The sequence below is a fragment of the Panthera onca genome, chromosome C1 (genome assembly GCF_046562875.1).
Source record: "Panthera onca isolate mPanOnc1 chromosome C1, mPanOnc1 haplotype 2, whole genome shotgun sequence".
NCBI classification, from domain to species: domain Eukaryota; kingdom Metazoa; phylum Chordata; class Mammalia; order Carnivora; family Felidae; genus Panthera; species Panthera onca.
This window is the reverse complement of record NC_138346.1, coordinates 206,546,181-206,570,117: the sequence shown is the minus strand read 5'-3', so window position 1 is coordinate 206,570,117 and position 23,937 is coordinate 206,546,181. Positions and strand designations below refer to the sequence as shown.

Below are 23,937 nucleotides of genomic sequence, written 5' to 3'. Positions count from 1 at the left end.
CTCTCCCTCCCATCCCTCCCACCCCCGAGCGTCCTGGAAGGCCCTGCTCCCGGGCCGCGGCTCTAGACTCGGGCTCCCGCGGGGCCTCGGGGTGGAGGCGGAGGGGGGAGGGGGAAGGGAGGGGGCAGCCCCGCCTCCCGGAGGAGAGTGGAGCGCCTCATTATGCCGGGCTCGCCCGGGATGCCGGGCTCTCGGCGTCCGCTGCCTCCTCCGGGGACGCCCAGGGCCTTGCAGCCCTCTGCCCGGGGGGGACCTCCCTGCCAGCAACAGCCTTGAGCCCCGGGGAGAGACTGGCTTCTGGGCCGAGGCTGGGGCAGCCCCAGAGGACTGGGAGGCTCAGCTGCCAAGCAGATGGTAACTCCGAGGGGGCAAGGTGCATGAGGAGGGCTCGTTATCCTCGCCCAGAGCCAACAGCACCTGCTCTCCCCCTGGAGACCGCCTTCACTCAGCAGAGCCGGCCTGCCCGCCGAGAGGGGCAACCATCTCAAGGTCGTGCAACCTGCTGAAGGCAGGGCTAGGGAACGCATCTAGGTTCTCCTCCCACCCCTGCCGTGAGGTCTCAACTGGCTCAACTTGCTTCCCTGCACCTGGTCCCATCCTTAGTGCAAGAGCACCCTCAGGTACACTCTCCCCTTAATTCTAGAACTCTGGGTGGGGGACAGGTTGGAGGGAAAGGGGTGTGCTTTTTTTTAGCGACACAACATGTGATAGAAAGACTACCTGAGGGGAGCTACCCCAGCCCCCCTCCTCCAACGGTGCAGAAGGGCCCCAGAGGCAGGCACCTTGCAGAGAGGGGAGGAAGCAGGCTGAGCGATGGGAAAGAGACAGTGGGGCAGATCGAATGGTGTGGAATGAGATTCAGGCCTGGGTTTGAATCCCGGTCCCGTCATTCGCTAGCTGTGTGACTTTGGACAAGCCACCTCCTCTCTCTGAACTTCCATAATCTCCGCTGTAAAATGGGGCGCGCGGCTGGCCAGCTGCCTTTGTGCCTCAAGGACTGTCAGGAAGACAAAATGAAATCGGGCTCCTGGTGCTTCCTGAGTGAGAAAGAACACCACTACTGCATTCATTCCCGCTTCCGAGCTGTCAGAGCTGGGAGGATCCTTAGGGATGATGTAGTTCAACCCCCTCATTTACAGAGGGGGAAACTGAAACTGGCTCAGGGGCTTGTCCCCAAATCCCACGGCTTGTCAGCTTTCCCTTTGCTTCCCTCCACAGTCCCCAGGCTCCATTCATGAAGGCTTTACACAGTGTCCCCTTTGAGGTTAGCACCAGGCCAATTGCTGGAAGAGAAAACAAAAGCATAACAAGCAGGATGATTAGGTTACGACAAGAAGCTCTTACCGTTTGTACCCTGCTTTCTATTTTTCCCCCAAAGCATTTCACATCCATTACTGACCTTGCTTCTCGAAATAAATACCTTCTGAGGTAGAAAGAAGAGCCCGCTGCATCCCTGTCTAACTGATGTTTCCAGAAAGAGGTAAGTGACTTGCCAAGGTCGCAGACTAGTGATGGAGCCAGGAGAAGCCACTCTTCCAGCTGTGGTTCCAGGTCCTCGAAGGGATACTCCGCGGTGCTGGAACTATTCTGCTCTTCTCGCACTCACCTGCTTCCTTTCTTGCTGCTGTGTTCCGAAGCAGTTTACACACTGAGCACCTGCCACAGTGCCCCCCGCCCCCAGTCAGAGGTAAGCAGAACAGCACAGGGAGGGCAGATGAATCCCTGCACACCCGGCAAGTGAGAGTAAGAAGATAAGCCGGCTTTTATACCCCATCTGTTTTTATGTTTTCCTTGCCTTGTTCCAAATAAGGTTAAAGGTGGCCGCATTGCACCTTCCCAATTCAGTACCCACCCCCTTCCTGAACTACACACTCCGCCCCCCTCACCCCCCCCCCACACACACCCCAGGCATAAAAGCATTTCCATGACTATTAACCTTCTTAGAGCCTCCCCTTGGCCTTTAGAAGCTGCAGGACTGGGACAGACCAGCCCATTTTGTTGATAAGGGACCTGAAGGTTGACCCGAGTCTCCAAATCCACACTGCATGGACATTCTCCACCTCTACCCTTTCCCAACTGTCTCCCTTACAGAATCCACACTGATCCTCTCTTTTGTCCGGCCTTCTTCAGAGGGGCATCCCTTTACCCCAAAGCAGTAGACCTGGAAACAGACATGTCCTGGGATTCCATTTCCCCTCCAAAGCTGAGGGGCTGGCTCTGAGCCAGATGCCCAGGGCTGTGTTGAGTTTGCCAGGTCCAGATGGAGGAATGGACCATGTAAGAGTGGAAGCTGCCCTCCCTGCTACCCAGCAAGGAAGAATGGCAATACACAGTCCAGTGCAGTAGCCCAGGGTGAAGGGGGCAGCCTTCACTGGGGCCGCCATGTTCAAATCTCTGCTCCGGCATTTCCTAACTCCTTGATTATTTCACCTCATTGTGCGTCAGTTTCCTCATCTGTCAAATGGGGATAATAAAAATTCTTCCTATTTGGTCGGGCTTGCTCTAGGGAAGAAAATCATACATGCGTCATATGCCTGGTACACAGTGAGTCCTGGAGAAATGTAGTTACCATTTTTAGCGATTGACTCTTTGTGGCCTTGACTAAGCTCATTCTCTCCTCTACACCTCTGACCCCCGCATCACAAAATGAGAAACTTGAAGAAAATCACAGCTGTTTTTTTTTTTTCCAGCTGCAAAATCAGCCGGTTCTCCTAAATCTAAAGCAGACAAAAACTGCTTGAGGCAAAGGTGGGGGGCTCCCCGCTCTAACTTCATCTGAAAGCTCCTTCACTGGACTCTAAGACTCTGTAGAACTGAGGACCACAGGACTGGACCATCTCCATGGCCCCTTCGGCCCAGACATTCTAGGGTTAAAGTAATAGGTCTTCACAAGTCCCTGTTGAGCACGGAGCCCTACCCCAGTGTTGGGGTATAGAGAAAAGGAAAGTCAGCCCCAGCAGTACCTGGTGCAAAATAGATGCTTGGCACATGTTGGTTCCCTTTGTTCCCTTCCCCTCTCTCCTACCCAGATGGGGAAACTGAGGCACAAGCAGCCACATCAGAGAGCGATGGCAAAACTTGGAGAAGCGTGGGGCTGTTGGATACCCTGGCCCCAGGTGCCTTGCATCTGCCCACAGCGCAGGCCAGGGTCCCATGGCCTTGCCAGGGCTGGCTCCCACCCTAGCCTTCGGTCAGGAGGGAAGGCCAGGATGCTGTGCTATGCCAGTGGCCAGCTGGTCACCTCCGGAGAGGCTAAGTGGCCTCCCAGCAGGGGACCACCACTCTGAGCCAAGGCTGGATGTGATCACATGTCACCCCCACCCCCTCAGCCCCTCAACTCACCCACCAGAACCTGAGTGCCCCCAGTTCCCCACTGGCCTTGATAGGCATGGCCTCTGCCGGCACCTCCCCACTTTCATGCACACAGCACAGACACACGCAGTGAGGGAGAAGCATGTGAACTGACTGGAGATGGTGTAGGCCTAGAACCAAAGACAAGGGTTCATTCATCTTCCACTGGGTCAGCAAATGTGTGTTGGGGACTTTTGCGACAGTTACCTTCCTTCCCCGGGTACAACTCAAAAGACTCTTAGCATCTTTTCTTTACTTGTTTAATCACCAAGACACTTTCTTAAAAAAAAAAATCTTAGGAGAAAATGGTAACAGGCAAGTTACTAGGGGCTCAAGACCCACACTGTGGGCGCCCCCCCCATACTCCCTAAAGGGTCTCCAAAGAATGCCCAGAGCCCTAGACAGCTCAATGTGAAGCCACTCCTGGAGGTCACCTCTTCCAACCTCCTCCCATTATGGACGGGGAGACTGGGGCCCAGATGGGGCTTGCTGGAACCCGGGACTCTGGCTCTTCTCACTGCATCACCTGGCACACCCAGGATTATATGGGGGAGGGGAGCTGCACCGAGCACAACTAGTCAGAAAATAAAAGGGCTTTCTCAACAAGGAAGTTTGCTGTGTGTCTTTAAGACAAAATAAATAAAAGGATCAGAGGGTAACCTATTTAGTTTGTATCGTACCAACAACCCACAAAGTAAGAGTCCCACGGGCCCTTCAGGAGCCGTGAGGACAGCTGGGAGGAGTTTAGGAGACAGATGTCACCAGAACATGAAAGGGGATGACCGGTGTCCTGACTGTGCTCTCCTCTCCCCTCATCACTCCACAGCCTCACATGGGGGATGGAGGGAGGGGTCCTGAACTCTAAGACAGCAGGCTCTGCCTACCATCCCCAGCCCAGAAGGAGCGGGTGGGGACGCTGGGGCTCTGTGCCACCCTGGAAAACAATAGTCCCTCTCCAGCTGGGAAAGGAGAAGAGGGCGGCAAACAGGCCTGGTGCCATAGTGCTTTTGCATGTATGCACGACCCTGGGAACAGACAAGGGCAGGTACAACTTTAGCCTTGTGGACAAATGGGGGAGGCTCAGGAGGCTGGGAACTGTGGTCTGGCTGCGTTCTGAATAATTTACTCACCCACTGGGGTTCTCCTGTCCAGAGCTCCCAAGAGCCCCAGAGTCTGCTGACCAAAGGGCCCCTGACTTCACCAGAGCAATGAATGAGCTGAGCTAAAGGGGACTAAGAAGGAGCTGACTCCAGCAAGTTCAGAAAGGGTCACCACCACCTCCGGATCCCAACCTCCTACTACCCGATCGCTACTAAGAGCTTACCCTGCCCTGGGATCATGCCAATGGCTCTAGACGTCTCTACGCTCCTGATTACGTTGGGGAGTGACTGTCATCTATCTTATACCATCTGTAAGGGCCTGAGGCCAGAAAAGTTGAGCAGCAGGCCCAAAGCTGCACAGCGCAGGAGAGGCAGCAGGTCTGACTCAAGGCTGAGTTCCCAACTGTTGGGCAACACTGCCTCCCTGAGGACATCTAAGAATCAAGAAACCAGGGACAAGCCTCTTCTGGTCTCTGCACCTCAGGCCTCCTACCCACAGATATGGAGGGGGTGTAGATTAAAGAGTCCAAACCTGGGGCACCTGGGTGGCTCAGTCGGTTAGGCATCCGACTTTGGCTCAGGTCATGATCTCAAGGCTGGTGAGTTCGAGCCCCTCATCGGGCTCTGTGCTGACAGCTCAGAGCCTGGAGCCTGCTTCGGATTCTGTGTCTCCTCTCTCTGCCCCTCCCCCACTTGTGCTCTGTCTCTATCAAAAATAAATAAGTGTAAAAATAAAAATAAAAAATGTTAAAGAGTCCAAACCTCTTGCAGGCTGAGGACTCCTTGGAAATCTGATAAAAGAGATAGATTCTCTTTCCCAGTAGCAGAAAATTGTGGACCCGGTTTCCAGGGGATCTCTGAACCCTTACGGCCCCTTAGATGAAGAATGTAGGACTGGCCCTATAAAGGACATTCCCCACCAGTCTCCTGTGACAATAAAAAGGCTTTTAACATCTTAAGCCCAGAGGCCCTCACCCCTGACTCTCCCCCAAACCTGGGGTCAGACCTGTGGCAGCTCAAGCCTGTGCAGAGGAAAGTGGCCATTGACTTCTGAGCCCACTGGGGGGCTGTGCAAGGCTCTGGACCCTTCTGCCTCCATGGACTGACTTCTGAGCTCACTGGGGGGCTGTGCAAGGCTCTGGACCCTTCTGCCTCGATGGACTGTTATTCAAGCGCTTTTCCATCCCATGGATGCAACATCATTTAATGTCCATGAGGACCGGTAAGGTTGGCAGGGCAGAGGAGAGACACTTTCCACCATACGGTAGGGAAAAGTCAGTCCCAAACAAGGAAGGTGAACTGCCTGGCTGGAGAGAGAGCCCTGACCAAGACCCCAGGCCTCCCAGCACAGAGATCTATCTACTGGACCCGGTGAAGAGCAAGTGAAAGAGAGTAAATCAGAAGACCCGGGGTCACTCCCAGCTACACCCCTTCCTACCTGTGTGACTTTGAGGCAGTCACTTCCCCCTCTGAGCCAGAATTCCTCTCAGCTATAAAATGGGGGGGGGGGGGGGTAACCAGACCAGCCTCAAAGGGAGATTGTGTGGATTGGATGAGGGGCTGTTGGGTCACTCAGATAAGAGCAGGGGACAGCTCCATGCTGGGAGTCTTACCACCCAAAGCCTGCCAGGAGTGGACAGAAGGGCCCTTTCTTCTGAGGAAAGGAACTTCCTATGTAATAGGGAGAGTGGAATTGAGAAGCGGTCACCGCACGGTCACAGAGGCCCTCCCCATCCTGCCCTGCCAGACCCGGAGCTGGGCAGGGGCTGTGGAAGAAGGAAATCCCGTCTGCGAGGGCAGGTGCCAGGCACGGGTGAGAAATACACTCACAGAAGCAGAGAGCCTAAAGGAAGCCTCGAGGAGGAAGACAGATCCACACGCAGAGGAAGACACTCTAACACACACTGGAAAGCAAGAGGCAAACAGGGCAGACAAGAGGCAGGACTGCCAAGGAAAGCAGTTGACAGCTGTGTCTCATACAAGCAGCCTAGAAGGGGCCAGAGGAGCTGGGTACACGGACGAGGGGCCAAAGGCAAAGATAGCACAGAAGAGACAAGAGCAAGGACGGCAGGCCAGGCTGAGAGAAGCAGGATTTCTCCGCGGAAAAAAAGGCTTCCGGTGGAGGGGAGAATCAGAATCTATGCCATACAATTTTTTTTCAGCATCCTTTACCGGTATGAAGTCATCTGGGTATTTTAAGAACATGTGATGCATTATGCATATCTCATTTTTGTTGAAAGAAGCCTGGGTTAGTATATTTAAAGATGTGAATGCCTGGAAAATTATCGGGGGAGAAATGTGGGATTGTCCCCCCCCCCCCCCCCCCCCAGAATTTTCTGGGCTTCTCAAAACTTTCACATCTGCACCCAGCTTCCTTCGGGCAGAGAAAGGAAGGAACCCAAGAGAAAATCCCTGATTGTCCCCCTTTCCGGGCTGTGGCCCGCTGGCCCTGGGATCAGCAGCCCAGGATCCTCCTCTGACTGGGCTCTCAGGCCTCTGAGGCCTGTTCCCCACCCGGAGCGGAAGAGAAAATTGACCTTTGGAAACGCGGCCTTGGTTTACACCCGAGTCCTCGAGCCGTCCTCAACCGTGGGGACACAGCGCCACCTGGAGGTCATGGTAGACACTGCAGCACTAGGACAGATGGCCGGCAGAGTCCTGAATCAGGAAGGGTAGGAAAAAATAAAGACTATGGACAAACTTATTGCAAGCATTTATGAAGCTCCGCCCTATGAAGCACCTTAAATACTAGGAAAGATGATGAGGGGATGGGAGGCCTGCAATTGTGGCGACTTGGACATGAAGATTAATATGACCTCATTTTTAACTCCCTCCCCGCGGCCTAGAGAGCATTCAGGTTTACGGATACAGGGTGCCTGGCACATGAGGTGCCTAATGAATGCTTGTTGAGTTTGGTTGTGGCTCTCCAGAGTCACGGCCCAACCCTGGAGGGATCTGAATTTGAGGAACATAATGGGAGGCCGCTCCGGAAGGGACAGAGGATAAAGGGTAAGCGATGAAGGCCTTGTAGTTTCACCAGGCAGACCCTCACCCAGGCCCAGTCAGCCCCTCTGCCCAAAGCCAGTGTCACTAGCTCAGCCTCGTGCGCCCTACTCTTGGAGAAGGGAAATGCCAGGTCCCTCGGCTGGCATCTGGAAAACAATACGGCAGCTGCAGGGGAAGTGACTAATGAGCACTCCAGGGAGCAATTCAGGACATCATACATCGAAACTTCTCCCATTCAAAATTGATAAGTTACCACTATCTAATTAGAGAGAAAATGTGCTGATCTCCCCAGCTTCATGGGAACGTGGTCCTGAGGCTGTTTGCGGGCAGCTAAGCCTGAAGAGGGCCCACATCTCATCTGTCAGAGCAGCAGCCCCAAAGAGAGCCTCAAAACTGCCCTCCTCACTCCCTCATGCATTCCCATCTCTGAGACGCCAACTGTCAGAGCTGGATGGAGACTTGGAAGCTTCTAATCTGACTTGCTCCTTTTCTAGATAGAGCTGAGGCCCAGAGAGGTTAGATCACTCCGTTAAGATCACACAGCAACACAGCCAGGACCTGAGAGCAGGCCAGCCTTCGTGCTGCCAGTCCAGACTATTTCCCACCACACAGGGACGTTGTCCCAACTTTGTGTGGAGTCCTCAAGGTTCTGGTCAGCCTGCTGGACGTGATGTTTCTCTGACACAATTTATCCACGTTGGCTCGAGGCCCTAAGAGGGGTTCTTCCCTCACTCCTTACAACCAAGTCATGGCCCAGATCTCTGGTCCAATAACCGCCCCCGGCCCCAGGCAGCCTTCCAGAACCATGTTCCCCACACCTATTTCCCTCACTAGTCAACTCACTCACTCCACATACACTCATTGCTTAAGCTCTTGGGCTTGGAGTGAGACCGCCTGGGCTTAAATCTTGTCTCTCTTGTGAGCTTGGCAAGATCCCTGACCTCTCTGGGCCTTGGTTTCCTTTTCTTTAAAGGAAGAATGATGCAAACACGTAACTCACAGCGGGTTAAATGGCATCAGTCACGTGCAGCATTTAGTGAGTACCTAGCAAAGAGCAAGCCCGAAGTTAGCTCTAATTAGTGCACAGTGATGACCAAAACATCGTGCCTGGCAAGAACTAAGATACGGAAACTGCCCAAGACGTGGGCAATTCAGTTAAGGGCAGGAAAGGGAAGACTCTATTAGGGAATCTCAGGGGAAGGGGCTCTAACTCTGCCTAGGCATCTAGGAAGGGAGGAGACACCACCAAGCTGAGTTTTCAAGGGTGAGTAGATGTTAGCAAGGTGAAGAAAGATCTGGGGTTCCAGAGGCAGGACTCAGCATGGCACATTTAAGCAACCTCAGTGCCTTTGCTGCCGGAGCCACAGGTGTGAGAAAGAGAGCTGCAGAGAGGCCTGGAGAGGTGGCCAGGGGCTGGGTCACACAGGCCTGCAGATGCCATGGACGAGTCAGGGCTTGGGCCTGGAGATGACAGGGAGCCTGGGGAAGGGCTTTAAGCAGAGAAGGGACACGATCAACTTGGTGTTTCAAGTAGGTCATTCTGGGCTCTGTGGGGTAGATCTTCTCTGCTTGGCTCCCCTTCAGCAATGATGTGGTGCCCTTGGATGGTTTATTTTAAATGGTCAGGGAATCTGCTCTAACCAGGCCAATTTCAAAGGCCCATCCTAGCTACGCTATTGTGTGGACCACATATATTCCCAACAACTGAGAGTCACCACACCCGTCCAATAGGGTTTACTTGCCTTTCAGACAGTTGGGGTTTATTAAGACAACTCTGAGCCCTTTGAGGGCAGAGGCTGTTTTATTCATTTTTGCATCTCCAGGCACAGAATATACATTTAGCAAGTGTTTGTTAGATGAGTAAGTGCTCGTCAATGATACCAAACTCTTCCTCTGAGCATTCCAGAGGCCCTGTGGGATCAGCACTGGATCCATCACCCAACTGGGGGTTTCATGGCCTAAGACCAGGGTGATAAAGGGTGTCAGATTGGCCAAGTTTGTTGTGCTGTTGTTTGCTTAATTTTTCTGCATGTTATTTGCTTTTTAGTTGTTCCACATATTGTTGCTTCTAGAATATTCTATCATAATTCTGAATGGGTTAGGATTCCAAAGACCTGCCTTCCAGCTCCTGTTTCATCAAGATAAGCTAGGGAACCTCAAAGCCTTACCCTGTGGTATGTAAAACAAGGGTGTGACTCGTGATTGTTATTGTGCTGACCGGCTTGGAAAACACTATGTGTCTGTAATACTCAGTTGTCTGTTGGACAACTTCCCTTCTTAGCCTCTCAGGCTTCATGTGATAAAAGACGAACTGCCTTTGGTCTTTTATCACATTAGGGATTATAGTCAGACCTTGGTAGCCTTCAGCACATCACATAACCTGTAAAAAGGGGTGATTCAGTCTCCCCTGATTGCTTGCCCTAAGTCTAAGAAACAAGGCCTGTAAGGAAGCTAACGCTGCCTGGCTCCTGAGGATGTGTGGCTGTAAGCACAAACATAACCCTCCCTTTTCTCACTTGTAAACTGGGGGTGACAATATCCACTTCGTAGACCACACGCATTAACACATATGAAGTGCCTAGCAGATGTTCAAAGCCAGGAGTGGTTATTCAGGATGACTTCCAAAGCTGTTTGCCTAGGATTAAAGTGGTGAGCATAAGGGTTGAATCAGCAAGGAATTGAAAACTCTCAACTATCCCAAGGCCAATCCAGAACTAACCGCTATGTCCTCACGCCCCTGTCATGCCCTGCTCCCAGCCTGGGCCCATCTCCGTCCAGCATAGGTCCTGTTCAACCTTCTTGGAGACAAGGCTCCCAGGATGGAAGGTGGGAACTGCCACAGGTGAACGAGACTGTGACAGTCCCAGCCCCAGCTGGGCTAGGACCTAGCAGGGACCTCAAATCCAGAACCTGAGGATATGTGTGCCCATGTTCCCAACCGGCTGTCACTTCCTAGGGCAGGGACAGTGTGCTGCTGTGGGTCTCCCCCAGCTCCACTTGGAAAAAACACTTGGGGCAGATGCGATCTGCCCAGATCTGAGCGGGGCTGGCGTAGAGCAGGCTGCCTTCCCTCTTCGATCACTCTGGTCTGATTTTTCGCATGAAATCTTTGCCGAGGGCTGAACTCTTGGTAGACTGCCATGCACACCCACCGCAGGCGGCTCGTTCACCCTCTGCCAAAGGCCCGAAGGACAGGCCAAAGGGGGCAGGTGCTTTCAGGACGCTCGGCCACCCCCTCACCCTGGCCGACCCCCAAGGCAGCTCCATGGAAACCCAAACTCTCCCCACCTCACCGGACAGGACTTGGTACAGGCACAGGGGTTCTCGCGTCTGCCTGTTCCTGCACAGCCGGCCCCTCCGCTAACATGGGAGCAATACCTTGTGGGATATTCCCGCACACGGAGGAAATTAGCCAGCCCCACTGCCACAGCAGGAGGGGGCTTTGAAAACATCTTGGCAGTTTAAATGTAGAGCCAGCACCTACCAGCTGCAAGCCCCCAGTGAACTTCCCCTCTTGGGCTAGTTCCTTGACTGTGAGAGATGCCATGAGAGCCTGCAGGTTTTGTGAGGATTAACCTGCCTTGAAATTAAAGCTTGAAAGAGCACAGGGTACAACACTCTGAACGTCAGTTTCCTCCCCGCTATCCTCCAGCCCCCCAAGGCTGTCCCAAGGTCTCACTGCCCCTCTGGTCAGGACTTCTTCAAAGACTGGCTGTCTCAGTGAGGCCAGCGCCACCTACAGACTGGCCTCCGGAACGCCCTCCCCCAGGCCTCCGCCTCCCCAAGCTGCACACCACCTGTGCGTGGGAGCCCCCAGCCACCTCTCTACAGAGAAAGAAGATACACACAGAGGCCTTGAGGTCCCTAGATCATCCCACCGCGGCGGGATTCCATTCCATCTCGGGCAAGCCTCAGCCCAACCATCGAACTTTTGTTGACAAAGCAACAGGCTAACACTTGGTTGTAACGTGTTTAATTTGTGCTGTCCACACTGGATGCTGCATAGAACTGGAGTCAGCCCCCTGAGAGCACCCCCACCGCCCCCACACAGAGGAGGATGGGGATGGATGTTCAGAGCCAGGGAAGGGAGAGAAGAGCTGTGTACAAGACTGTGACTCCCCGGAGGGGGTGAGAGGTTCCCCTCCTCGTCTGGCAGGTGAGGGGGTGAACGGCAATCCAGAGGGGGCGATGTGATTACACCCACGGGATGTTAACTTTCCCATGTGAGGAGGCGGGACCCTGGAAAAGGCTCTGTGCTCAGGGTGCTGGCTGGCTGCTTGTCCTCGGTGACAGCCTTGGAGGGAAGCGGAGACGGCCGGGAGGCCGGGGCTGCAGAGGCCTTACCGCTTCCTTCAGGTGGCGATGCCTTTCCAGCTGATCTCAGGCCGGGAGAGCTGGAGCCAGCCCTCGGCCCCCTCAGGTCTCGGGAGGTCCCAACCAGGGCCGGAGGAGCGCTCTGACGGCCCTGCCTTTAGATCACCGGAAGGGCCACGGCCAAGCTGCCGTCTTCACCACCAGGGACCGCAAGACAGCGCAACTGTCCCTTCAAGTGACCGCTCTTCAGCTTGCCGACCAGTTCCCATCTTTTAGGTAGAAGGCAAATGCCAGACTTCACTCTCTTCCGTCCTGAGACACATGTGCACACATCTAAGAGGTAAGCCGGTGAGGGAAAGGGACATGAGTGACGCGGCCAGCCTGGCTTCCTCCTGGGGTACAAGCAAGACTGAGAGTCTCTTCAGAGGCAACTCCTCCAGACATACACCGCACCCAGAGCCCGACTTCTGCCTCCCTGCTAGCTGAGTCACTCAAGGCTGAAGTCCACAGGAACGAGCAATTCCCCAGAAAGGACCAGAAGACACCGGAACAGAAGAGCCAGAGGTCACTGGCTCGGGCCCTTGAGTGATGAGGTGCTGTCAGTCACACGCACACTCCTCAGGTTCCAGGAAGGAATGCAAGGCCACCACACCCAGCCAGGGTGGGGCTGGGATTCTGAGGCAGTGCTGGAAGGGTCCCCCTCAGGGTGGAAAGGCATCATCTAGTGCTAGAGGCGTGAGATCGGACTCCCCCAGTCCCCTCCCTCGGTCGTACCTGGGATAACAGCTGCCCCCATCACTGCTCTGCTAAAGGCCTCAAGACGAAAATTCCTGAGAAGGCTGGGGGGGGGGGGGGGGGGTCCCTTCACGTCTACCTGTGGGGCTTCCAGACTGTTAGCTGTTGAACAAGGGAATCACCCGGGTGATCTCCTGTCTGCAGATGGGGCACTTCTTGGGCTCCGGCAAGGCGCGGTAGCACTCGGCACAGGAACAAACGTGCCCACACTCCAGAAAGACGCAGGACTTGAAGTTGCTCAGACACACGACGCAGGCGCTCTTCAGACTCTCCCTGTCCTCGGGCTTGGCGCGGCTCAGCAGCTGGGCCTCGTGCTCCTGGAACTCCTTCTCCATCTGCCTGAGGCGCAGCCGCTCCTGCCGCTGCAGATAGTGCTTTCGGAGGACGAAGAAGAGGGCCGCGCATGTGGCAAAGCCGAAGACCAGCGTCAGGACCTTCCAGAGCCTGACGCTCGACTCCTGCCTCTGCAGCAGGCTGTCAAAGTCCTGGCTGCTTAGATAGTACTGCATGCCCTGCTTGGGGGGCTGCAGGCGGACGGAGTTGTTGTCCAGGACCAGCTCGCCGACCCCCGTGAGCGTGGCCCCAACCTTCAGCATCTCCTCGGTCTCCTGGATGCCTTTGGGCCGCTCGCCGCTGATATAGTGGCCGATGACATCAGTGAAGGACTGGATGGAGGGGTGGAACTTCTCGTACACAGTCTCCAGGCCCAGATCCTGGGAGTCCAGGGGCTTCAGCACTCGCACGGCCATGTCCACGCTGTCCTCGTGGGGTACCAGGTCAAAGGGCACCGTATTGGTCCTCTGGTGAATGATCTTTGAGCAGTCATTCCTAAGACAGCAAGAGAGCCCAAGATAAAATGAAGGACAGCAAACACTTCATGCCCAGGCAGAGACGGGATGGCCGAAACGCCAGGACAGGATAAAGTTTGAAATACCTAGAAGAATACACACAAATCGCTACTATCCGTGTACCTCATAATAGGGAAGCTCAATTTTTTAGGTTCTCGGGCAATACCAGTGGGCAATAAACACTGTCACAGGTCACCTCTGCCATTTATTTCTCTTTGCCACATTCAAATATCCGATTTCTTTAAAAAAATTAAAAATAGAACTACGACAAAGGTGCCCAGGTGGCTCAGTCGGCTAAGCATCTGACTTCGACTCAGGTCATGACCTCACGGCTCATGAGTTCCAGCCCTGCGTCGGGCTCTCTGCTGTCAGCACAGAGTCCGCTTGGGATCCTCTGTCGCCCCTTCTCTGCCCCTCCCCCGCTTGCATGCACTCTCTCTCTCTCTCTCTCACGAGATAAACAAACATTAAAAAACAAACAAACAAACAAAAACTACCATATGATCCGGCAATCCCAATCCTCTGGGGTTACATCCCAAAGAACTGGGGTCAGGATCTCAAAGAGGTAGCTGCACTCCCCTGTTGCCTGCAGCATTGGTCATGGGAGCCAAGACACGGAAACAACCTGGGTGCCCGTCAGCGGCTGAGTGGTTAAAGAAAACGTGACACGCACACAGTGGGACATCACTCGGCCACAGAAAAGACGGACACTCTGCCGTCTGTGACGACAACAGGGATGAGCCTAGAGCACGTCGTGCTGAGCGAACTGGGCCACTCAGCAGAAAGACAAACGCTGCATGATTCCACGTACACGACGATCTGAAAAGGTCACGCTCACAGAAACAGAGAGCAGATTGTGGTCACCGGGGGCTGGGGAAGAAGAAAACGGGAGTTGTTGTCCAATGGGTATAAAGTTTCAGTTATACGAGGTGAAGAAAGTCTGGAGATGTGCTGTAACAGCACTGCCCGCCACGCTCCCAAACGTGCCAGAAGGGTAGATCTCACGTTACGCGCTCTTACCACGATAAAAAACAAAATACAGAACAAAACAACACCACACAAAAAACTAGGTCAGTTGGAAAAACGGTTGTCTGTGTGATGGCACAAAACTGTTGCAATAGATGCTGAATTCATGAACCCACGCCATAAATCGGTGGTTCTCAAACTCAGTGGGCATACCAACAGATTCCACGCCCCCCACGGTGCGAATGCTGGCTCGGTAGGTCTGGAACGCAGCCCAGGAACCTGCATTTGAACAAGATGCCTCGGGGACTCTGATGGAAGAGGTCTGAGCACGCTGTCAGCATGAAGAAACTGGTCTGTGTGGGACACCAGCGTCTGAGCCGACCAACCGTGAGGGGTGGCGAGGCGAGAGGGGATGCGTACCAGAGGTGGGTGGTTCGATTCCACACCATCTTGTGCTCCTGCAGGGTCAGCCGCTGAATCACTCCCTTGCAATTCTCCACGAACTGGCTGTTAAGCGTTTCTTTAACCGATCGGACAGCTCCTAAACGGAAACAAATTATTCGCCTTCTGAAGAATTCTTCCGCCCTCTCCTTTTACGGTGATTTACATTTTGTCTGGTTTGAGCTTAATTAATCAAAATGATGAAAATGATTATCACGGCAGGTTATGTTTTGCGGGCGCTCTGCTAAAGCACTTTACAAGGATCCCTCATTTCAGCTTTACAACAGCCCTGTAAGGGAGGAATTCCTTTACAGATGGGGCAAGGGAGGTTCAGAAAGGTTCGGTGGTTGCCCCCAGGATCACACAGCAAAAACCCAGGTCTTTCTGACCCTGAAGCCCAAGTTCTGGACCACTGCCCCAAGGCTACAAAAGGCCCTCAATGTCAGCCAAGATTTTTATCAAACTTTTAGAAGAGGAAGTTTTTAATTTTACCAATAAATAAACATACCTTCAATAACTGCATAAGGCACACATTTTCCTGGAGCTTCTGAAAGAATGCTCTTCAAGTCTTCACCCAAGTGGATTCTTTTCGCTCCCTAAATGCAAACAACATATTACGCTGACTGATGAGTACTGCGCGTTCTATCAAACCTAAAGGCCAAACAAGAAAATGACCGTTTGCTTGTCTCATGTCGGGAGAATGAGGAAATCAGGCAGGAAGGAGCGCGTGGAGAACCACATCCCTAAGCTGTGTCCCAGAAGTTGTACCACATAACCAGGCGTGTGCCATCTAGAGACCGGGGTGCCGTGGACATTCTTTCTCCTGTTATTGGAAATACACCCTCCTTTGCGTTTTAACTTCTTTTGGTGAAAACAGCAAAGGTACTTATCAGCTTTCATACCATAGACTGACCATGATTTAATCTCTTCCTGACGACACCGAACTGCGCATCCAAAGGGCTTACGTGTAAAGCACCTAAACGGGTGCCAGACGCGTGGCAGTGGCCCGGGCAGCGGGGTCTCTGAGCAGGTCTCCGTCCGTGCTCCCCGTTACGCATGGCAGGAAAGGGGAGCCTTCACTTTGCAGGGTGAGGCTCTGTTTGCTGGCGCTATTCTCCCGCTTTCCCGTTCGCCGTCCTACCCCTGGACAAGCAGGCGAGCACGGTGACCGCCACTGCCACCTCCCTACTCCTGCCACCCCTCCTTCCGTTCGGCCTCCGACCTACCGTGCGTGGGGACCCACCACGCCTGGCGCCCGCTGCATCACAAACAAGACAAAATTAATAAAATCAATGACCGTGTCCTGAGCATCCATGCGCCAGGCACTGTGCTGGGCGCTGGGCGTTCAGGGATGAAGGAAGGACACTCCCTACTTGCGGCATATCGCCGCCAACAAATCTGAAGAGGCCAGGCAAGTAAAGCCTCTGGGAGTGAGGGGGGACTTGGCACTCTGAGGTCACTGTAAGGTGAGGCTAGTGCTATACAGTAACCGACAGGAGCCATGTCAATACAAACTTATTAACCACCTACCCTGTGAGGATAATACAAATAGCAGCCTAGCAACTCACGCTTACAGTCTATCGACTTGTTTGTTATCTGTCTCCCTCCCCCGGACTATTCAACTCTGGGAGATGGGACCTTGCTTGTCTTGTTCACTGCTGTCCCCCCCAGTGGCGAGAACAGTGCCTGACCCATAGCAGGCGCCCAATAGGTGTCTGATGAATACATTAGAGAATAACCACTCAGACCCACTACAGTTGACCCTTGAACAATGCAGGGGTTAGGGGTACCGATGCCCCCCCACACTTGAAAATCTGTATATAACTTAACTATTCATAGCCTACTTTGACGAGAAGCCTTACTGATAACATAAGCAGTCAACCAATACATATTTTTGTATACGTACTTTACACTGTATTCCTGTACTAAAGCAAGATAGAGAAAAAAAAAGTATTTTTTTAAAAAATCGTTAAGAGAAAATACATTTGCCGTCCTGTATTTATCGGAAAAAAATCTGCGGATAAGTGGACCCGGACAGTTCAAACCCATGTTGTTCCAAGGTCAGCTGTATACACCAGGCACTAAGCTAGACACTTTAGGTGCATACGTTCATGTATCCCTATACAGTAGACATTATTATCCCCAACTACAGACAAGGAAACGGAGGCTCAGAGAGGTGAAGTGATTTGCTTGAAGTCACACAACTGGGAAAGTATCCACCACAGAATGGCCAGTTAGATTTTTTTTAATTTTTTTTTTTTAACGTTTATTTATTTTTGAGAAGAGACAGAGCATGAACGGGGGAGGAGAGAGACAGGGGGAGACACAGAATCCAAAACAGGCCCCAGGCTCTGAGCTGTCAGCACAGAGCCCGATGCGGGGCTCGAACTCACGGACCCGTGAGATGATGACCTGAGCCGAAGTCGGACGCTTAACCCGCTGAGCCACCTGGGCGCCCCTAGAATTTTTTTTAAAGATGAGTGGGAAAAGGGTCAGAAAGACCTGGGGTTGAATCAAGCTCCAGTGTATCTGCTATGACTTTGAGCAACTTAATTTACCTGAGTCTCCCTTTCCAAAACTTTCAAAAAACTGGGGAGAAAATGGGGCGCCTGGGTGGCTCCGCCAGTTAAGCGCCCGACTTCAGCTCAGGTCATGGTCTCACAGCTCGTGAGTTCGAGCCCCGCATTGGGCTCTGTGCTGACAGCTCAGAGCCTGGGGCCTGCTTCAGACTCTGTTTCTATCTCTCTGCCCCTCCATCTCCCTCTCTCTCTCTCAAAATATAAGTAAACATTAAAAAACTTTTTAAAAACCTGGGGAGAAAAATCTCACCGGAGTTTTAGGTGTACTAAATGAAGCTTAAGGTGTGGGAGAGCCTAGCCCAGGGACAGGCACATAGCAGGCATGCAGTATGCATTCCCATCGTCATGAGAGATCCACAAGGATAAGACTCAAACCTCCTCTGGAAGTTTTGCAGTCTGATCAAGAGAATAGACTCTAAAATGTTAGGAATCCCGACTCTTTCCAGGAAGGGGCTTTTTCATCCTCATTTGGGAACTAACTGGCAAGACTTTTCGAAAACGGATCCTGGAGAGTTCACGGTTTCAAAGCTCCCACATTCAGCCAGCCTGATGCCAACCTGATTTCTGACTTTGAGAGGCAGCGAGTGAAGTTATCAGTTACACTCCTAGCCAATCACTTCAGGAGTGACTTATTTATAATCAGAAAAACAACTGGGCAGCTGGAATCTCACGAGGAGGCCATATGCACCACAAATCCAACTGCGTGGTAACCCGGTTCATTCCAGATGGATTCCAACACGCCCCTCGATAGCAGGGATTCCACTGAAAACGATATGATGATAATGAGCTGAGTCTGGTTTAGGAATCCTTCTTCAAATAAATGTCAAGTTAAGCCCTAACTGCGATATTGGGACATTTCAGCCAAAAGGAATCGACAAACATTTACTGAGCATCTATCACTCGTCAAGCACGGAGTTAGAACCTAGAAGGAAAGAAAGACAAAGCACAAATGGGACCCTGCCTCTGACCTAAAGAGGTCCATCTCTCATGGGCCAGACATTCACAATTAAGCAATGTGGTCAATCGGAGAAAAAAAAAAAAAAAAAAAAAAAAAAATCCCACACTTGGAATCAAAAGACCTCACGTTAAGTTCCAACCAGACCAGCTGTAAGACCTTTCCTCTGACTCTCAATTTCCTGCTTTGCAATCTGGAGGGAACTGTCATTTTCTCTACCTCAAAAAATTATCGTGATGAAAAAAAAAAAAAAGATGAGAAGGTGCTAAGCTGTAAAGGGCAGCCCAAGGAAGAGTTATTTTTAAAATAACTAAAATATTAAAAAGGAAGAGTCTGTAGAAGCAAGGAACTGAGTAGTTACATAAATGGGCAAAGTCTAGGGTTTCTGCACTTGCTATCGCCTCCATCTGAATTGTTCTTCCCCTAGACACCTGCACGGTCTCCCTCACCTCCTCCTGGGCTCTGTTAAATGTCACCTTATTTAAAATAGCAAACCTCCCTTTCTCCAGCATTGCATTTCCTCTCTTCCCCACATTATTTTGTAGTATTTTTCTCCCCATCTGTCATACCATCTGATGTACTTGTTACTGTCTGTCTGCTTGTACCAGAATGCGATCTCCGTGAGGGGAGGGACTTTGGTCCCCGAGGGCCTGGAGCAGAGTCGGTGGTCAACAAATAGTTGTCGAATAAAGTCATGAAATCGAGATTCCGAGTAATGACAGGGGCTTCGGAGGAAAGGGGGCAGTGAAACGGTTATTACGAAACCCGAATTCTGGTCCTAGCTCTTCCAGGGACTGGCGGAGCGACACCTGTCAGGGCCGGTTTCCCCTTTGGCCAAGTTTCCGACGCTGGAGCGGCCCAAGGCGAACCGTGGGCTCACCAGGACCGGGGGCAGGGGTGACCCGGCTGAGGCCAGGCTGGCTCCAGCACTGACCTTGAGCTCTTGGGCGACCTGGGCCTTCTGCCGGTACACGGAGTACAGGACGGCGGTGACGACAGAGCTGGCGCCCAGGAGGATGAACTGGCCCAGCGAGGGTCGCCCTCCGCTCTCCATGGCCGCGTGCCGGCGGCGACGCCGAGGTCAGGCCGCGCGCCCCCGGAGCTCCGCCGCCCTCCACCCGGGACCGCACCCCCGCACCGCCCTTCGCGAGACCCGCTCTCTGTCCCCAGGCGATGACGCGCCGCGCCGGCACCGGAAGTGGGCGGGGCCGAGCAGACCGGAAGGCGGCGTTGCCGGGGTGATCGTCCGGCTGCGGCGGCCTGCACCGCGGCGGGGTCTCCTTCGCAGAGGGGAGGAGAGGGATGGTTTGGGGGAGCTCGGCGGCGGCTTGGCGCTCCGGACCCTTCTTCCCCTTGGACGCGCGGCGCACCGGCCACAGTTGACGTGCTCGCGCCGCCCTGGTCTCGATCCGTCTGGTTTCCTGGGCTTACTGGGTTGTTTGATGGGTTCTTGGATGGCTCCAATCAGTAGATTGAGAAGAAAGAAGAGGACGAGTGTTAGCAGACACTTAGGAGTATTGCACATTTAAGCTGATGGCAAACCTTGAGCCTCGGATTTTATTCTTCCACTTTACAGACGCGAAAACTGAGGCCGGGGAAGTTAGGGAATATGCACAAAGTCACACTGCTAATGAGTGCTAGAGAGGAATTTATCGCACTCCAGAGCCCTTAACCTCCAAGAGGGCAGATTATATCACCAAAGTAGCCCTTTAATCTGCCATCACCCCTACAACAACATATTTGTTAACTAATAATTACAGCTATTTTGTTGAGTGCCTGTTATGTGTCGGCTACTGTGACAAAAGTATTACGGACATGCCATTTAATCCTCACAAGACGACTATACAGCAGCTTCCAGACTATCTTCTGACCTCTTTAGTGATCTCTTAACTAAAATAATCAGAAGATACACAAGATCTTACCCAAAACATCCGTGTGTTCATCAAGCTGGCTCCTACAGGTTATGCTTCAAATTCTTGAAAATGTAGGAAGGTACCCACTGGTCAAAATTAATATGTAACATGCATCTAAAATCTGTAAATTTCGCCACAAAAATAAAACCTCTTTACTAAAGAAATTGGCTATCCGTGACATTTTCGACCACATTCCTTAATTATCCTTGGAGTCAACCAAGAATTACTTGGAGTCTAACCAAGAACACGGGGTTAGAATCTCCAGATTGTTAACATCTCCAGATACTTTTGATGATTTTCAATCCAAGAGGTGATCGTGAATTTGTCACACGCATATACACTTAAAATGAAGTCTAACTTTAATTTTATTAATGGAACTTGCCCAAAAGTTAGTAACACATTGTGTTGGCAAAGGTGCAGGGACAGAGGCTGTCATATATTGCTGATGGGTGTGAAACTGCACATTCCTTATAATTAACAATTAGGCAATGATGACCAAGAGTAAAAGTGCCCACACCCATTGGCCTAGAAATGCCACCTCCAGAAATTCTCCCTACATAAATTCTTACACATCTGAACATGGCAAATATACACGATTATTCATTGCAGCATTGTTTTTAATAACAAGAATAAAAACAATGTCAACGTTATCAATAGTTAATTGGTTAAGTAAGTTTTAAAAATAGGTGTATATGAGGGGCACCTGGGTGGCTCAGTCAGCGGAGTGTCCGACTTCGACTCGGGTCGTGATCTCACAGCTTGTGAGTTCGACCCCCGCGTCAGGCTCTGTGCTGACAGCTCAGAGCCTGGAGCCTGCTTCGGATTCTGTCTCACCCTCTCTCATTCTGCACCTGCCCCGCTCATGCTCTGTCCGGCTCTGTCTCTCTAAAAAATAAACATTAAAAAAAATTTTTAAGTAGGTGTATATGAGCATAGTAATGTGAAAACGCCAAGTGCAAACCTGTTTAAGTATGATCCCATTTATTTTAAAAAGGAGGGAGGGAGTGCCCGGGTGACTCAGTTAAGCATCCTACTCTTAATCTCAGCTCGGTCATGATCTTACAGTTTGTGTGTTCAAGCCCCATGTTGGTCTCTGCACTGATAGCATGAAGCCTGCTTAGGATTCTCTCTCTCTCTTTGTTCCTCCCCCACTTGCGCATGTGCTCTCTCTCTCTCTCTCAAAATAAATAAACTTTTTTAAAAAGGAGGGGGAAATATATATGTTTACATATATCTAGAAAGATTCATAAAAAGCTGATGATATTGGTTGTTTACATAGAAAGGAATCTGGTGGCTAGAGAACAGGGTGACTTTTGACTCTTTTGTACCTTTTGAGCATGAAAACGTATGGCATGTTTTGAACTAATAAAACCTGATTTTAAAAAGAACAAGAAGAACACGCCGCTCCACAACCCATGATTATGAGAGCCTTCTGCATCCAAGGCTCTGGCTGGGCACTAGAAGATACAACCGTATATACCCAGCCTCTGCCCTCTGGCAGTGTAGGGTCTTGGGGAGAAGCAGAAATGGACAGGTATCTGCTATCCGGGCCCAATGGAATTAGGGCAACCAAAACTCCGCCCGCATAGGGAGGTGCAGCTTCCTCTCCTCACTAGGGAAGGAATTTGAGTTCTGTAAACATGACGGAGGGTGGAGTGGGGAGGTGGGAGTAGGAAAGACTTCATGCAGAGGAAGGAAGATAAGCAAAAAGTGCAAAGCTACCAAGAGCTGGCTGGGACAGCCCGAGCCCAGGACACGTGATGACAGAGAACGGGGAGCAAGTAATTAAAAAGGAAGGTGGCAGTCAGGTCCTGTAGTCTCCTAAATGTCAAAACAAAAATTTCAACTTCTTCATTTGGGAGATGCAATCTAGTAAAGCTGGCTGAGAACCAGCAGCACGTGATCTAATCTGGTTTTGGGTTTTTTTTCTTTTTCATCATCAAAATCCCTATATCCTTAGCACACAGCAGGGGGAAGAACAAAAAAGGGAATGTAAAAACGCAAACAGGTGTGGCATCTCCACTAAAGGGTCCTTGTTTATGGGTTCTGATCATTTGCTTTATTCTACAGACGCTTTCATGGGTTCCTTGGGAGCTTGTTAAAAGACCATCAGTCTTAAACGAAACAGTTTGATTTTAACCAACCCTGCCATTTCTTTGCCAAAGGCTAAAATCCTTCATTAGCCATGCTGAGCACAGTCCTATTGGGCCATTTTGAAATGTGCATGATATGTGGATCTTGTTAGGAACGATTGAGAGATGGGCAGTTTCGGCTGCTGCCAGATGTCCCGAGGGAGCCATTCCCAGCTCAGAATGGCTGTCCTCACTGAATCACGAGGTGAAGATGAGCCTCTGATTTCAAGAGAGTGAGTTAAGTTCATAACGCACCAGGCGGAGACTCTAGGAGGTGGGAGTTGGGGGGCAAACCTGAGACAGATGGGTTACCAAGGACACTGCCACCACTGGAAACACTGAGTACCAGACTTTTGTCATTGATTTTCTCTCAGAGGAGCAACAGTTCTCTGTGAGCCTCTTAGGCTGTCCGTCCAGTGAGGCATTTAGCAGAGTCCAGGCACCAAATAAAAGGAAAACTGGCATCTTAGCCGCTGCACTGATGTTCCCAGACAGGTGCCACAGGAGACAGAAAATAGAAAAGATTCACATCCGATTGTCATTCAGTGTCCTTACAGAACTTTCCATGGGGAGAGCCACGAACATCATAAGTATTAGGAATTATATAATGTATTTAGCATATTTTTAATGAGCATTTTCCGCATGCTATGTACTCTCCCAGATACGGTGGGACATGAGGATAATGTACAGGGCATGCCCCCTAACCTCTCGCAGAGTACAGGAGACTTTTTCTTCTTTTCACGATGATTGAAACTGCACCTGTTTGGGTAAAGAATCTGAGATGACTTCCTAAGATAGAACATACCAAAGAACAGATAAATTAAAAACAAATATAGAAATCAATCAATTAGGGGCACCTGGGTGGCTCAGTCAGTTGAGCGTTGACTCTTGGTTTTAGCTCAGGTCATGATCTCAGAGTTCATGGGTTCGAGCCCGGCATCGGGCTCTGTACTGACAGCACGCAACCTGCTTGAGATTCTCCCTCTTCCTCTGCCCTCTTCGCTCACTCTCTTTTTCTGTCTCAAAAATAAATAAATAAACAATTTTTAAAAGGCAATCAATCAATAACAAAAATCAGCTAAAGGAAGCAAGAAACGACCTGTTACTAGGCCCCTAGAATGAGTTAATCGTTACAATTGGACACCATCCTTGACTGTGAGCTTCCCAACAGCCATGGCAAAAAGGAAATATGTTGATCTAGTAGAAAACATGGGGCAGCAATCCCTATCAAAATGACACCAGCATTCTTTGCAGAGATAGGACAAACAATCCTAAAATTTCTATGGAACCAGACAAGACCCCGAGTAGCTAAAGCAATCTTGAAAAAGAAAACCAAATACTGGAGGCATCAAAATCCCGGGCTTCAAGCTATACTACAAAGCTGTAATCATCAAGACAGTATGGTACTGGCACAAGAACAGACACTCAGACCAATGGAACAGAATAGAGAACCCAGAAATGCACCCACAAACGTATAGCCAACTAATCTTTGACAAAGCAGGAAAGAATATCCAATGGAGTAAAGACAGTCTCTTCA

At 51.3% G+C, this 23,937-nt stretch overlaps 1 protein-coding gene across 1 annotated transcript; it reads right to left on the bottom strand.

Annotated features, from left to right (window-relative positions):
* Positions 1-11,414: 11,414 nt before the first annotated feature.
* On the bottom strand, positions 11,415-19,544 carry MUL1 (mitochondrial E3 ubiquitin protein ligase 1). Its single transcript, XM_078452289.2, has 4 exons — positions 19,290-19,544; positions 15,330-15,417; positions 14,801-14,921; positions 11,415-13,394 (listed from the first exon to the last, which is right to left on the bottom strand). The coding sequence occupies exons 1-4, from the start codon at positions 19,407-19,409 to the stop codon at positions 12,665-12,667; spliced, it is 1,059 nt and encodes a 352-aa protein (XP_078308415.1). The 5' UTR covers positions 19,410-19,544; the 3' UTR covers positions 11,415-12,664.
* Between the last annotated feature and the right edge of the window lie 4,393 nt (positions 19,545-23,937).